Source organism: Ursus arctos, unplaced genomic scaffold (genome assembly GCF_023065955.2).
Source record: "Ursus arctos isolate Adak ecotype North America unplaced genomic scaffold, UrsArc2.0 scaffold_28, whole genome shotgun sequence".
NCBI lineage: Eukaryota > Metazoa > Chordata > Mammalia > Carnivora > Ursidae > Ursus > Ursus arctos.
The window spans coordinates 9,077,243-9,089,886 of record NW_026622963.1 but is presented as its reverse complement, the minus strand read 5'-3'; the positions used below and the strand labels follow the sequence as shown (position 1 = coordinate 9,089,886).

Below are 12,644 nucleotides of genomic sequence, written 5' to 3'. Positions count from 1 at the left end.
GAAGCAAAGTGACTTGCTCCAGACCACTCAACCCATGAGCGGCAGCTAGAACTGAACCCCAGGCCACCCTGCCCCGAGCCCTCAGTCTTCCCCTAGGAAGCCACCAGACCCCACAGCGCAGGCTCACTCGGAGTGGAGCTGGCCTGGCAGAAAGGTCAGGTAGGCGGGAAAGATGAAGCAACACTGGGAGGGAGTCGGGAGATCCCGTCCAGGCCTATCACTGAGCGAAGAGCGGACTCACCCGGGCAGGAGACCACAGTCCACAGAACAGACTGCGTTCAAACCTAAGCAAATGTGGCTCCTCTGATCCTAGAGTCCTCTCCCCATCCCTGTGTCCTTCCCTCAGCCAGTAAGGCCAGCTCTAAGCTCGGGCTTACCGGTCTTGGATCCCTCTCCATCCACATCCTGGTCCTCAGCACCTGGAAGACAAGAACTCAGTAAACAAGACTTTCTCAGCCCACAGGCATCCCTGCACTTCCCCACCTGGGGGTGCGGGAGGCAGGTAAGCGGGCTGAGTAGGCCTGGCCTGCGGTCCAGATGTTGGACACAGGGTGGGAGCCTGAGACCAGCACAGAGCAGAGCCCGCCACTCACCCAGCCGAGCACCATCTCCTCATGCCTCCACCCAGCCACACCCACCGACCCCATTGCTCCCTCAATCAACCCACTTACCAAGCCCCCCTACCACCAGCCTCCAACACGAGCACCACCCACCTACCTGTGCACCTGTCCTTCTACCAGCCTGCCCTGCCACCCGCTGCACGGGCCGCCACCCACCTATCTGTCCCTTCTCCTCCACATACGTACCCTCCGTCCCAACGCCCAGCCAGCTCCTACCTCCAACCATCTACTTCCATGCTCATCCAGGGAAGCCTTTGTGTGCCCACCTACCAGCCACCAGCATCAACCCGACTCACCACTGTGTGCTCACCACCCACCACTCCCCAGAGTTGACACACTTCCCAACCAAACTCAAACTGCCATCTACCAATGTCAGCTCACCACCTGCCAATCACCAAAGTCAACTCACACTGATCCCAGCCCGGCTAATGGCAGCTGCTTCTGACTCTGCCCACTGGGAGGCAGGTACACCCTCACACAGGGACACCCACACCCATGCGGCATTCACTCGTGTGCCACTAAATTTCCACACTCTACACCCACGCTTCCACGCACAGACACGCTCGTGTGACTTTCACGCTCACCATCCCACTGCAGCCCCACACGTCCACTACTCACTTCCCGTCCCGCACCTACCCACGCTCAGCCTTCCACATTCCCACCCTGATAGACAAGCTCACACCTGTTCACACGTACAAGGCACACTCAGTCTCAAGGCCACACACACACAATCAGGCCCCATGTGCACACTCACCCTCATTCAGTCACCAGAAAGCGACCCACACGTGGATGTCACAGACACATCAACATACCAAAGACGTGTGTGCACGTGTGTGTACGCGCACTCTCTCCCTCACCTGCATTCTCCTCCTCACAGCTCTGCTTGATTTTTCTCCAGCACACGAAGGCCAGGGCCACCAGCAGTGCGACAAGACAGACAGAGAGCCCCACGGTCACCCACAGGGCCTCAGGGGGGAAGGTCAAGGGCTGCCCTGGGAGGGGAAGTGGAGAGAATGGGAAGAGATGGTCACGCCTGGCCCCCGTGGCCCTGAGGACTGCACACCCTTGGCCAAGAGGTGTGAACAGGGAGCTCCCACCCTCACTGGGCTCCAGCGCTATGAAGAGAGCTCGCTAAAGTTCCCACACCCCTTCCCCACACACCGAGACACAGCCAAACACTGACACAGCCGTGGCTGGTGTGGTCATGCCTCAACCTGGCACCGGTGAAGAGTCTGCAGTTGATGATGCTCTAGAACCTTCCACGGCTCCCCACTGACATTTGAATAATGCTTCAATCCTCTCAAGGACCTCAATTCTGTGGCTGCTCCTTCCCCTCCCCCAGCCTTTCTTTCCGTGTCCACCTCAGGAGCCTCTGCTCCAGCCAAGCTCGTGAACTAGCCATTCTCTGCGAAGACAACTGGCTCCTTCCAGCCCCCACGCCATTGCTGTCAGGTTCCTCTACTAAAAAAAAATGCCCCCCCCCCACGCTCACCTAGTTTAAGATTCACCTCCTCAGGAGGCCCTCCCTGACTATTCCAGCCCTGTCTGGTGATGTCCCCCATCCTAGAGATCGGGAGTCAGCAAATTATGGTCTGCGAGCCAGATCTGGCCTGTGGTCTGTTTTTGTACAGCCTGTAGGCTAATAATAGTTTTCATATTTGTAAAGGGTTACAAAAAAAGAAACAGGAGGAGCAGAAGGGGAAGGAAAAGCAGCAGCAGCAACAGAGATCGTATGTGGCCCACAAAGCCTAAAATATTTACTATCCAGCCCTTCACAGAAAATGTTTGGGGAGCCCCGCGTGTAGATGGGGGTGGGAACTGAGGGTGCTGTGGCGAGGGTTCTGGGTTTATCCAAGAGCAGGAGACTTGCCAGGGGAATGTTGCCGTGAAACGCTGAGGGCCCTTCTGTTAGCTCGCTCACGGCGGAGGGAAGGGCTTGAGGCGCCCGCACCTGGGTCAGGGCCAACCGCCGTTCTGAGCACGCCACCAGCAGCCTGGGCCCTGGGCCTGTGCCGGTCCCGGGCAGAAGCCTCGGGGACCTCCGATCTAACAAATGATGGCACTGCTTTCCTCTGCTCTCTGCAGACCGTGAGTGCCCAGGGAGCAGTGCCGACAGCAGTGCTGGGAGAACCTTCGGCAGCACAGGCCCTGGCAGGGACACAGGCTTTTGCAGCAGATGTTCCCTTCAGCCGGTCTGGTTGGCAGAGCGGCTGCTCGGGACGTTGCAAGCAAAGGGACCCATTACCCAGGGGAGCAGGAGAGGACGGCAGCTGGCATCAGGGGCCAGGAAGGCCAGTCCAAGAAGCCCGTGAAAGAAACCCCTGGGGATCCCGGGCGGGGCTCCTGTAGCAAAGGAGGAAGCACAGAAATACTCAGGAGGAGGCTGATGGGTGTCCGTGCCTGGAACACGGGCCAGACTTGCCCTGGAGTAAAAAGCAGGGCTCAGGCTGGGCTGCTGAGGTACCATTTCCAGTGCATGCCCCATAAAGCCCCTCTGGGCACAGCGCAGCGCGCACGCGTCAGGAACCTCCAGCAGGTGTGGGAGAGGCCAGGCTGGAGCGCTGACATTCTGAATCCCAGAATGTTTTACCAGGCACAAAGCTGCCTGAAGCGAAATACAGGCCAAGGGCTCCGAAGTAGGCCAGACCTGCTCTTATGAAAACAGGAGGCTGGGTGGTGGGGAGGAGAGAAAATTAGGCTGAGAGGCTAAAGGTTGGATTCCGGTCCTGGTTCATCTGCTCACCGCCGGGTGCTGGAGCCAAGGGCCGCACACCACATCGCCCCCCGCCCCTTGGGTGAGTGTAGAGGGGCCATGCACCTTCTAAACATAAATGCAAACTATTGCATTTACCGTTTACCCGATTTTCAAAGAGGCACCTAGCCCCCAAAATAGAGCCACTGTGCTAGTCTGCAGACTTGGGAAAGTTCTCTCTTCTCTCTGGGCTTTGGTTTCCTCATCTCTGAAACAAAAGCACTTTAAATGTTAGCTCCTAAAGTTTAAAATAAAAGCGTTTTTCTCTTAGATGAAGCATTCTCCCTACCATCCCATTCACACCCATAAGCCCTTTCTGCACAGCGTGGCAAACATCCAGTTCAGCCCCAGGTGCAAATGATCACAAAGTCCACCTGTCCTTCAAGGCTCTCTCAACTCCCGCCTGTCCCCGGAGACTTCTCCCAACTGCTCCAGCCCACTTTGGCCCTTGCTTCCCTTCTCAGAAAGCTTCCCTTTCTCTGCTGATCTCACCCTACCTGGTATTTCTTATTCTCTCTGGAAACTCACCAGGCAGGGGGAAGTCATGGGAAGGGAAGACAGGACAATCAGACAGACAGAACCTGCTGTTCAGACACCAGAGGATGTGGGGAGGCCCCTGGGAAATCTCAGTTACCCAGGGGGAGGGACTGAGGAGCCAACCTGATCTCTCAACACAGACGGAGACTGCCTCCCTTGGCCTGAGTGTGGACCTGAACCCTCTTCACACCCCCAGGCACAAGGAGCACCCACTGAGGTGGGCAATGCACGAAGGGAAGGTATTTGGGCTGGGACCCCAAACCAGACCCCAACCAGATTGAGGGAATCGACAAATGCACGACATCAATCTGGCGTTTGACCACACGGGGGCAGCAGAGATCCCCCAACTACTGCCCGGATTGAGAGCTCCCCTCTCGAAGAGCTGACAGCCCCGGGGTGAGGGGGACCGACCACCTGAACATCCCCAACTGACTCTCAGGGCCTCAGATCAGATGGTGGCACGGACACAGCAACACCTTCCCATCCCCCGGAGGAGTTCCGGTAGGAAAGCGCTCCCTCACCGCGCCCCGTCTGCTCTACGCCCACCCACACCTCCGGATTCCCGCAGCGCCTCCCGTCTCTGTAATCACCTCAGGTGCTCTTAAGAGGGCGAATATTACAACTGACTTTTATGGGCTCCTTAAAGCAAGTCGCTTAAGGACCTCTGGGTGGGGAGTTCGAGACCCCTGAAATATAAGGCTTCCGACCCCCCAAACCTACCTAAATTCCAACTCAGGGTCTAGAACAAAGGCAGCGGCTCCCTCCGTCTCCCCAGCTGTTCATCTGCCCCCTGCCTACCTGTGATGGTGACGGAGCCCTGAGCGTCCTGCTGCAGCACCGGGTTGCGCACCAGGCAGCTGTAGGTGCCGTTAGCGCCCAGCACCACCCTCAGGACGCTGCGCACGTCGAACAAGCCCTGCTCGTTGGCCATCTGCGACGTGGTCACGTTGCCCGTCAAGGCTGTGCCCTGCCCGTCCTGCCAGAACACCTCGGCCTCCGGATAGCCCCGGTAGCTGGAGCACGTGATGGTCACCGTGTCCCCAGGTCGCAGGTCCTTGTTGGGCTCCAGGGTCATGCTGGGCTTCGAGTAGGGCGCTGGAGTGGGGCAGAGGGTAGAGAGTAGAGGGCAGAGAGCAGAGGTCGAGGTAAGGCAAGGACGGGAGGAGGGGGTCGCAGTGGAGGAAAGGGCGCCTGGAGCAACAGGGGTCAGCTGTGGGGCTTGCGTTATGGGTTCAGCGGTGGCGCGGTGGGTACGGGGCTGCGGGCAGTGAGGGATGTGGCAAGGGGAGGGCGCCCCCTCCCGGCGCTCACCCGCCACCTGCAGGCTGACCGCGGCGCTGCCGAAGTCCCGGATGCTCACAAAGCAGGTGAAGCTGCCCTCATCAGCCACGCGCACGCGCTGCAGCCTCAGGGACGCGTTGCCCTGGGCCAGCAGGTCCGGGAAGAGCGCCGTGCGGTTGGCGTAGGCGCTGCCCTGGTCCCGGCCCTCGGCGAAGCTGTGCACCAGCTGTTTGGTGTCCGTCAGCTGCCAGATGAGGTTGAGCTGCGCCAGGCTGAAGCCGGGCTCCGGCGAGAAGGAGCAGCGCAGGGTGGCATCGCTGCCCACCAGGGCCACCACGGGGTCTTCGGGGACCTGGACCTCCACGGCGCCTGGGGGCGAGGTTAGGTAGGCGGTGAGGAGGGGTGGGGCCACTCCCGGCTACCAGCCCACAGCCTCCCAGATTTCCTCCTCGATTAACCCCCAGTTCCTATTCCATCTTCCCACTTTCTCTCAGACCCAAAAGCAGACTGAGTCTCAGATTCCCAGATGTGGAGTCACCCTAATCTTATGACAATCACAGGAGGTTGACCTTGGCCTGACAATGCCTGTTCCCAGGGGTGGGGGGCTGGGCCGAGGGTAGCATCCAGCCGTAGCACAAGCCCCCCTCCCCCATGATGGACGCGTTTCCCTCCCCTACACTTACTCTCTCTGCCGAGATCTCAATGCTTCTTCATCCTTTCTAGAGGTTTCCAGAGCCCCGGAGTCAGGAGCCCCGGAGAGCGAAAAAGGCCTGTGATTACTGTCCTCATCCCCTACCAGCAAGGTAAGGTTCCCGCCTCCTCACCCAGTTTATCTTTCCTGTTACCATTACCAGGAATGTCACCGTTCTGGGAGACTGAGTAGGGAGCTAGATTCAAATCCCGCAGCCACTGCCGATAGGACAAAAACCGTCCCTCACGGGGGCATTTAAGCAAAAACCAACCAACCAAGCAAAAAACAAACCTGTGGGGCTTCTATGGGGCGTGATGGTGACGGAGCCCTGAGCGTCCTGCTGCAGCACCGGGTTGCGCACCAGGCAGTTGTAGGTGCCGTTAGCGCCCAGCACCACCCTCAGGACGCTGCGCACGTCGAACAAGCCCTGCTCGTTGGCCATCTGCGACGTGGTCACGTTGCCCGTCAAGGCTGCGCCCTGCCCGTCCTGCCAGAACACCTCGGCCTCCGGATAGCCCCGGTAGCTGGAGCACGTGATGGTCACCGTGTCCCCAGGTCGCAGGTCCTTGTTGGGCTCCAGGGTCATGCTGGGCTTCGAGTAGGGTGCTGGAGTGGGGTAGAGGGCAGAGGGCAGAGGTCGAGGTAAGGCAAGGACGGGAGGAGGGGGTCGCAGTGGAGGAAAGGGCACCTGGAGCAACAGGGATCAGCTGTGGGGCTTGCGTTATGGGGTCAGCGATGGCGCGGTGGGTACGGGGCTGCGGGCAGTGAGGGATGTGGCAAGGGGAGGGCGCCCCCTCCCGGCGCTCACCCGCCACCTGCAGGCTGACCGCGGCGCTGCCGAAGTCCCGGATGCTCACAAAGCAGGTGAAGCTGCCCTCATCAGCCACGCGCACGCGCTGCAGCCTCAGGGACGCGTTGCCCTGGGCCAGCAGGTCCGGGAAGAGCGCCGTGCGGTTGGCGTAGGCGCTGCCCTGGTCCCGGCCCTCGGCGAAGCTGTGCACCAGCTGTTTGGTGTCCGTCAGCTGCCAGATGAGGTTGAGCTGCGCCAGGCTGAAGCCGGGCTCGGGCGAGAAGGAGCAGCGCAGGGTGACATCGCTGCCCACCAGGGCCACCACGGGGTCTTCGGGGACCTGGACCTCCAGAGCGCCTGGGGGCAGAGGTGTGGCAGTGAGGAGGGGTGGGGCCGCTGGGAGCCTCTCTGGTCCTCCTCCCCTTCTGGTTAACTCTAGGCCCGTCCACCCCTCCTTTAAGGTCCGAGACCCAAAGTAAAGTTTATTACCTGTGGTCCTCATCCAGTCAACAAGACTGTAGTTAGCACCTACTATTTGCCAAGCATAAGACTTAGGAATGCAACAGAGAAGACCAAGGTCACACCCTTACAGAGTTTACCTTTTAATGGGAGAGAGGGACAAACTAAGACACAAATTCTCATTAGCTTGGGATTAGGGGTATGAAAGACATAAACAAGCCAAAGGATTAGAGGTGGTAGCTTTCCAAAAATTTGACAGGTACTTTACACCTGTCTGTGCTAGTTGCATTTTCACATAAGTACATGTTATCTTTATTAATTAGAAAGGGGAGTCTAAAAAAGGTTTATACCAGATGTTAACAGTGAATGAGAAAGGATCACGAGTGCTTTCTCTTTTTTCTTTTCCTAAATAAACATGATTCGCTTTTATACCCGAAAGAAAGAATGCCCACACCTTTCAATGGGGTAGTGAGGCACATTCTCACTAAAAGGATATTAAACTGAAATTTAAAGGGAATGAAAAAGAGCCTGACATACAAAAAAGCCAGTGTAAGAATGTTCCAGGCAGAGGGAACAGCAGATGGGAAGGCCCCAAGGCAAGATTCAGCTTCCTAAGTGAACATATCAAGTAGCTGTCCAATGTGGCCAGGGTGTCTGGATGGGAGGGCTTTGTAAGACCAGTAAAGAATTTCGTTTGCTACATGCAGTGGGAAGTCTCTGCAGGTTGGGGGGGGGTGGTAATCAGTAATAATCTGGCTAACGATGCCTGCAACTCACTCCGGCTCCTCTGTGGAGAAGGAATTAAGGACTATTTCAATGGTCTTTGTAAGAAGTGATGTTGGCTTAGCTGCAGAGATGGCAGTGGTATTGAGAGAGCATGGGACAGATTCAAGGTTTATTGATGAGGGAGAACCAACAGGGCCTGCTGATGAATTGGAGGGGAACACAGGAGCAGGAGTTCCGGAAGCCTAGTGCCAACTCATTCCCAGAGCCAGGGCCGAGGGCATGGCCAGAGAAAAGCCCCCTGGGGCAGATCCCCCTGTTGGTCCCCTGCCCTTTATCCTGTGGCTTGGCAAGCCTCCTCACCCAGTCACCTCTGCCTCCATTCCAGCTCTTCTTTTAGAGCCCTGGGAAGTTAGGGTCCCTGGGCCTTTCCTTTGGGGAGGCACGCTCCCTACTCTGGCGCTGCTGTTCTTGGGTAAGTGTGTGCTTTGGGCACCAGCAAAGCAGGCACATCCAAAAAGTGTAAAAATCAAACAGTCTTGACATGAAGCTGACTGGCTATGCCCCCATTAAAGGTTTCTTGCATTTAGAAAAATAGCATTTTTATTGCGAATTACACACAGGGAGAGGGTATCATGATCTTTGCCGTGCGTAGAGGTCTCTAAAGGTCTTATGCTGGCCCTGGATCTCTCGCTGCAACACCACATGCCCCAGGCCAGCCCTCCAACTGGTGCCCCTTGTAGAGGGTATTTAGGAATAAAACCTGAGGAATCACCCAAAGCCCTTTCTCTAGAGAAATCAGAGCTCCCACAACTAGAGAGTTGCTTCCTCTTTATGACCAGCAGGTGGCACCAGACACTCAGCTTTGTCCTCCCCTAGGGCAGAAGAAGGCAGTCTCTCCCTCTGCCAGGGGCTGATAAGGATTTAAAATATGATGAGGGTGTTGTTATTAAAAATAATGCCATTCTCGAATGCTGACTCTGTGCCAAGAGCTGTGTGGGAAGAGTTACATCATTTATCCAACCAGGTTATTCAGCAGCTATGTGGCTGCCCCAGTCCTGGCACTGGGGACAGACCCTGCTCTTTGAGCAGAGCGGACAAGAAGCAGGTAGACACGCACCATGTCAGGCGGAGGGCAAGGCTGGGAAGAAGCATGACGAAGTAAGGTCGAGGGTAGGGAGAGATGGTGTACAAGATAGCCAAGAAAACTTAGCTGAGGAGGTGACATAGGAGTAAAGACCAGAACGAAATAAAGAATCAAGTCATGCCAATGTGTGGGGACAGGAAGTTCCAGGCAGAGGGAACAGTACGTGCAAAGGCCCTCAGGAAGGAGCACACACACTGTGTGTTCAAAAAACAGCATTATCACATGCAGTGCTCACATGACCAGTTTGTAGAAGAGGAAACAGGGGCTAAGAAATGCAGAGTAAGTTGTCTGTGGAATCCCAGTGGAAATGAGTGGACAGGCGACAGCGGACAGTGGGAAGAGGTTAGCCAAAACCCTCCGCATCCCTGCTAGACAGGCCTGGCAGGAGCCCGCTCCGGTCCCCACACAGCTCCCCTCACCTGTGACGCAGAACCACAGCGCTGCCAGGGCTGTGGCCGAACGCACACGCACGCCCACACCCGCGCTGGCCCAGTGACACGGCATCTTCCAGAACGGCAGCCGACAGCTGGGCTCTCCGTGGTGGAAGGCTGCCCCTGCCTGCGAGGAAGAGGAAGTGAGGCCTTTGTCTCCAAGGGTCTTCCCCCAGGCCCGCCCGCACCTCACCCCCGCCCCCCCCCACCAGCTCAGGGGAGGCTGCAAATGCCCAGCGGCAGGTCCTCCCTCCCACACCCTCCAAGGCTCCCCACTGAGGGCTGTTTTGAGACCTGCTGGCAGCAGGGGACTGAGTCACTGGGGAGGCTAGACCAGGGCCCACGGGGCAGGGGGCAGCTGGGACCCACCCTTTCAGAACTAAGATGTTGGTACAAAATACAAGGAAGATGAGGCAAGGCTGGCCGGCCCAGGGCAAGAAGGTGAGCAGATCAGTTCGGCCCAGTTTGACTCCAGACAACAGCTAGTGGGGAGAGTAAGGGCTGCGGCTGGGGCCAGACGTAGAGATAGGCTGAAAGATCTGAAGTTTATCCTGAAGGCAACTGGGAACCACTGAAGGTTCTGGAACAGGGGAAAGGATATGGTCGGAGCCGCACTCCATAAACATGACTGATAGCATCTGCAGGATACATGAGAAGAGATAAAGCAGGTCTGGGTGAGAACAGCACTGGAGAACGTGGGGAGAGAGGAAGGGGGCAGTCAGGGTGGCTATGGTTTTGAGCCCAGTGAGCGGGTGGGGCAGTCACTGGGACAGAACATGGAGGCGGCCGGTGTAGGGCGTGTGAAGTTAGCAGTGTTTGTGCAGACACTTCCAGGGGATGGTTCTAGGAGCAGCTGATGTAAGCGTATGGAGCCCGAGACAGAGGACATTTGCTAACTGGACACTTCTTAGCAAGTGACCGAGACCAATCAGAAACGGAAGAGGCCCGGCCCGGAGGCTGGAGTCAGGACTGAGGGAGAGGTATGTCTGTGGCCACAGGTGAACCTCCCTGGGCCCAGCCCTGCTTCCGGTCCTGCTGCCCGCCACAGGGTGTGACGCGGGCGGGTGGCGTCTGCGGTTACCCTGCCCCACAGCTGCTGCCTGACTGTTCACACCGTGTCCGGATGAAGCCACGTAACCAGTGTGGACTTAGGCTATCCCACACCGTCCAACAAGAACACAGTGGATTTCACATTCTCACAACCACCCAGGGAGACAGCTGATCGACTTGGTCCCATTTTGCAGGAGAAAAAAATAAAGCCCCTATAAGTGAGGCGCCTTAGTTAATGTGATGTAATCTGCCAGTTAGCAAGCTGAGAAGGGCTCGGGTTCCCAACCTCCTGCCACAGCTTTCTGCCCTCCCAAGGAGCAGACCTCACCCACAGCCAGCCGGCACCATCATTTTGGTCACAGGCACCCAGCCTCAAGCCTTCCAGTCCCAGCCAAGCACCCTCCGGCCTCCCCGGCCTCCCCCCCCCTCCCAGCAGCTGGGCTGAGGGAGTCCCTCAGCCAAACCGGGTGCATCCTGCCCCCCCCCCCCCAGCTGTCCACAGCGGGGAAGCCCTGAACAGCCACTTCCTTCCCAGACACTTCCGGTCCAAACCTGGCAGCCTCAAGGCCTTGCCGGCTGCTGAGTCAGCAGGCTTCCCGCTCCATTCATAAAGGCACCCTTGGCGGGCACCACATCCTGCCTGCAAGGGCAGCCACTGGCCACAGGAAAAGCTCGCAGGCCGCAGCCTCCACACTGCCCCCCACCCCCACCCCCAAGGAAGCACCAGGGCCTAAGGATTAAGAAGCTTCCAAATTCTAAGACTCCTTTCCTCTCTTTCACCCCCAAAGAAAACCAAGGCCTATCTGTTCTTCCCAGACCACCTCCCTCACCCTCCCCACTGCTGCTTATGCCTGCCACCCACACGACCCTCCTGTGACCTTCCTCACTGGCCCTGCTGTCTCCACTCTGCCCTCACAAACCCCACTCTCTACGATGTCTGCTCTCAGGACCTAAGATAGGAATCTGCTCACATCCCTACCCATGCTCAAGAACCTTTCGTGGCTCCCCATTTACTACAGAAGTAAACCACTTTCCTCTGCCTGGCCCTCCAGACTTTTCTTCTGAGGTCTCCATATATAAAGCTTTTACTCACCAGGGTCTTTGGGGAATGCCTGCCACCTCCATGAATGTGGGGGAGGTCAGGGAGCACCTCCCTCTCCTGATCAGACCTATCAGGGCTCCCCAAGGGCCAAGCTGTCCTTCACTCCAGAGGGAGAATGAGAGGATTTCCAAGGCTGGGTGTTGGGCTCACCCCCTTTGGTTACCTTCCTAGACTCTGAACCCAGCAAAGTTCCCACTGTCATGGCTTACCTAGGGAAAACCCTGACAGCTTAGAACCAAGACCTGAGAATTCCACCGCACTAAGAGGTTCCTACCCCAACAGCTGGGCCCCCAGGGCCAAGAGAGGGATGGAGAAATGCCTCTTGGAGACGAGGTGCTGCTGAGGGAATGGGAGCGTGGCCGGGAATCGAAAGCTCATCACTGCTCATTGGGACAGATGGGCTGCCCCTGGAGACACACAGATCTCATGCTGGGTTGGCACCACCCTGCCCACCTTCTCTACAAAGGGGATTTCTCATGCCCTGGGGGGACCTGCCCTGGAATCAGCATGTACCACCCCTCCCAGTGAGTCACCAGCCAGCCCTCCCTCCTCCTCTTCCTTCATCCCAGTCTCAGCCAAATGTGGGAACTCCAAGGAGTCCTGCCAGGAAAGAACACGCAGTACCTTGGCTTTCCCCAGGAAGCAGGAGTGAGGGGCCCAGGCCACCGTTGGCCTGAAGGGGCAGCAAGTTCATTCAACCCCAGCAGAGGTGCAGCCCCAGGGAAGCTCCCAAGAGAGATGTGCTCCATTAAGCCCAAACCGAGAAACAAAGGCTAACTGGCTACTATACCAAGACACCCCCAACCTAGGGATGCTCAAGAGGAATTCCTTGCCCGGACCAAAGCCACTCCCTATCTCTTAACCCCCTGCCTCCTCCCAATCCCTGCAGGGTCCACTTGGACAATGCTTCCCACCAGGAGGGCAAGAAGGATCAAACCACATGACTAGTGTCGATCTCCGCTAACTAGCACAGCGCAGAGGCAGAGCTTCTGCAAACAGCTGTTAAGCACCTGGACCCAGCTATGCCTAAAGCAAGCCCACACCTAGACAGCCCAGATCCT

At 57.5% G+C, this 12,644-nt stretch overlaps 1 protein-coding gene across 3 annotated transcripts in view; it reads right to left on the bottom strand.

Annotated features, from left to right (window-relative positions):
- The window catches only part of CD276 (CD276 molecule), a 29,730-nt gene that overhangs the window by 7,030 nt on the left and 10,056 nt on the right, over positions 1-12,644 (bottom strand). For 2 of the 3 annotated variants that reach the window (XM_048221766.2, XM_048221762.2), the window contains exons 2-8: positions 9,420-9,558; positions 6,690-7,028; positions 6,173-6,487; positions 5,221-5,559; positions 4,708-5,004; positions 1,478-1,612; positions 378-419 (exon numbers count right to left, since the gene is read on the bottom strand). In XM_048221766.2, the coding sequence (XP_048077723.1) occupies positions 378-419; positions 1,478-1,612; positions 4,708-5,004; positions 5,221-5,559; positions 6,173-6,487; positions 6,690-7,028; positions 9,420-9,504 (1,552 nt within the window). In that variant the 5' untranslated portion in view covers positions 9,505-9,558. Of the gene's footprint in view, positions 1-377; positions 420-1,477; positions 1,613-4,707; positions 5,005-5,220; positions 5,560-6,172; positions 6,488-6,689; positions 7,029-9,419; positions 9,559-9,800; positions 10,070-12,644 lie in introns of all 3 variants that reach the window. The other variant, XM_048221773.2, reaches the window with a different exon arrangement.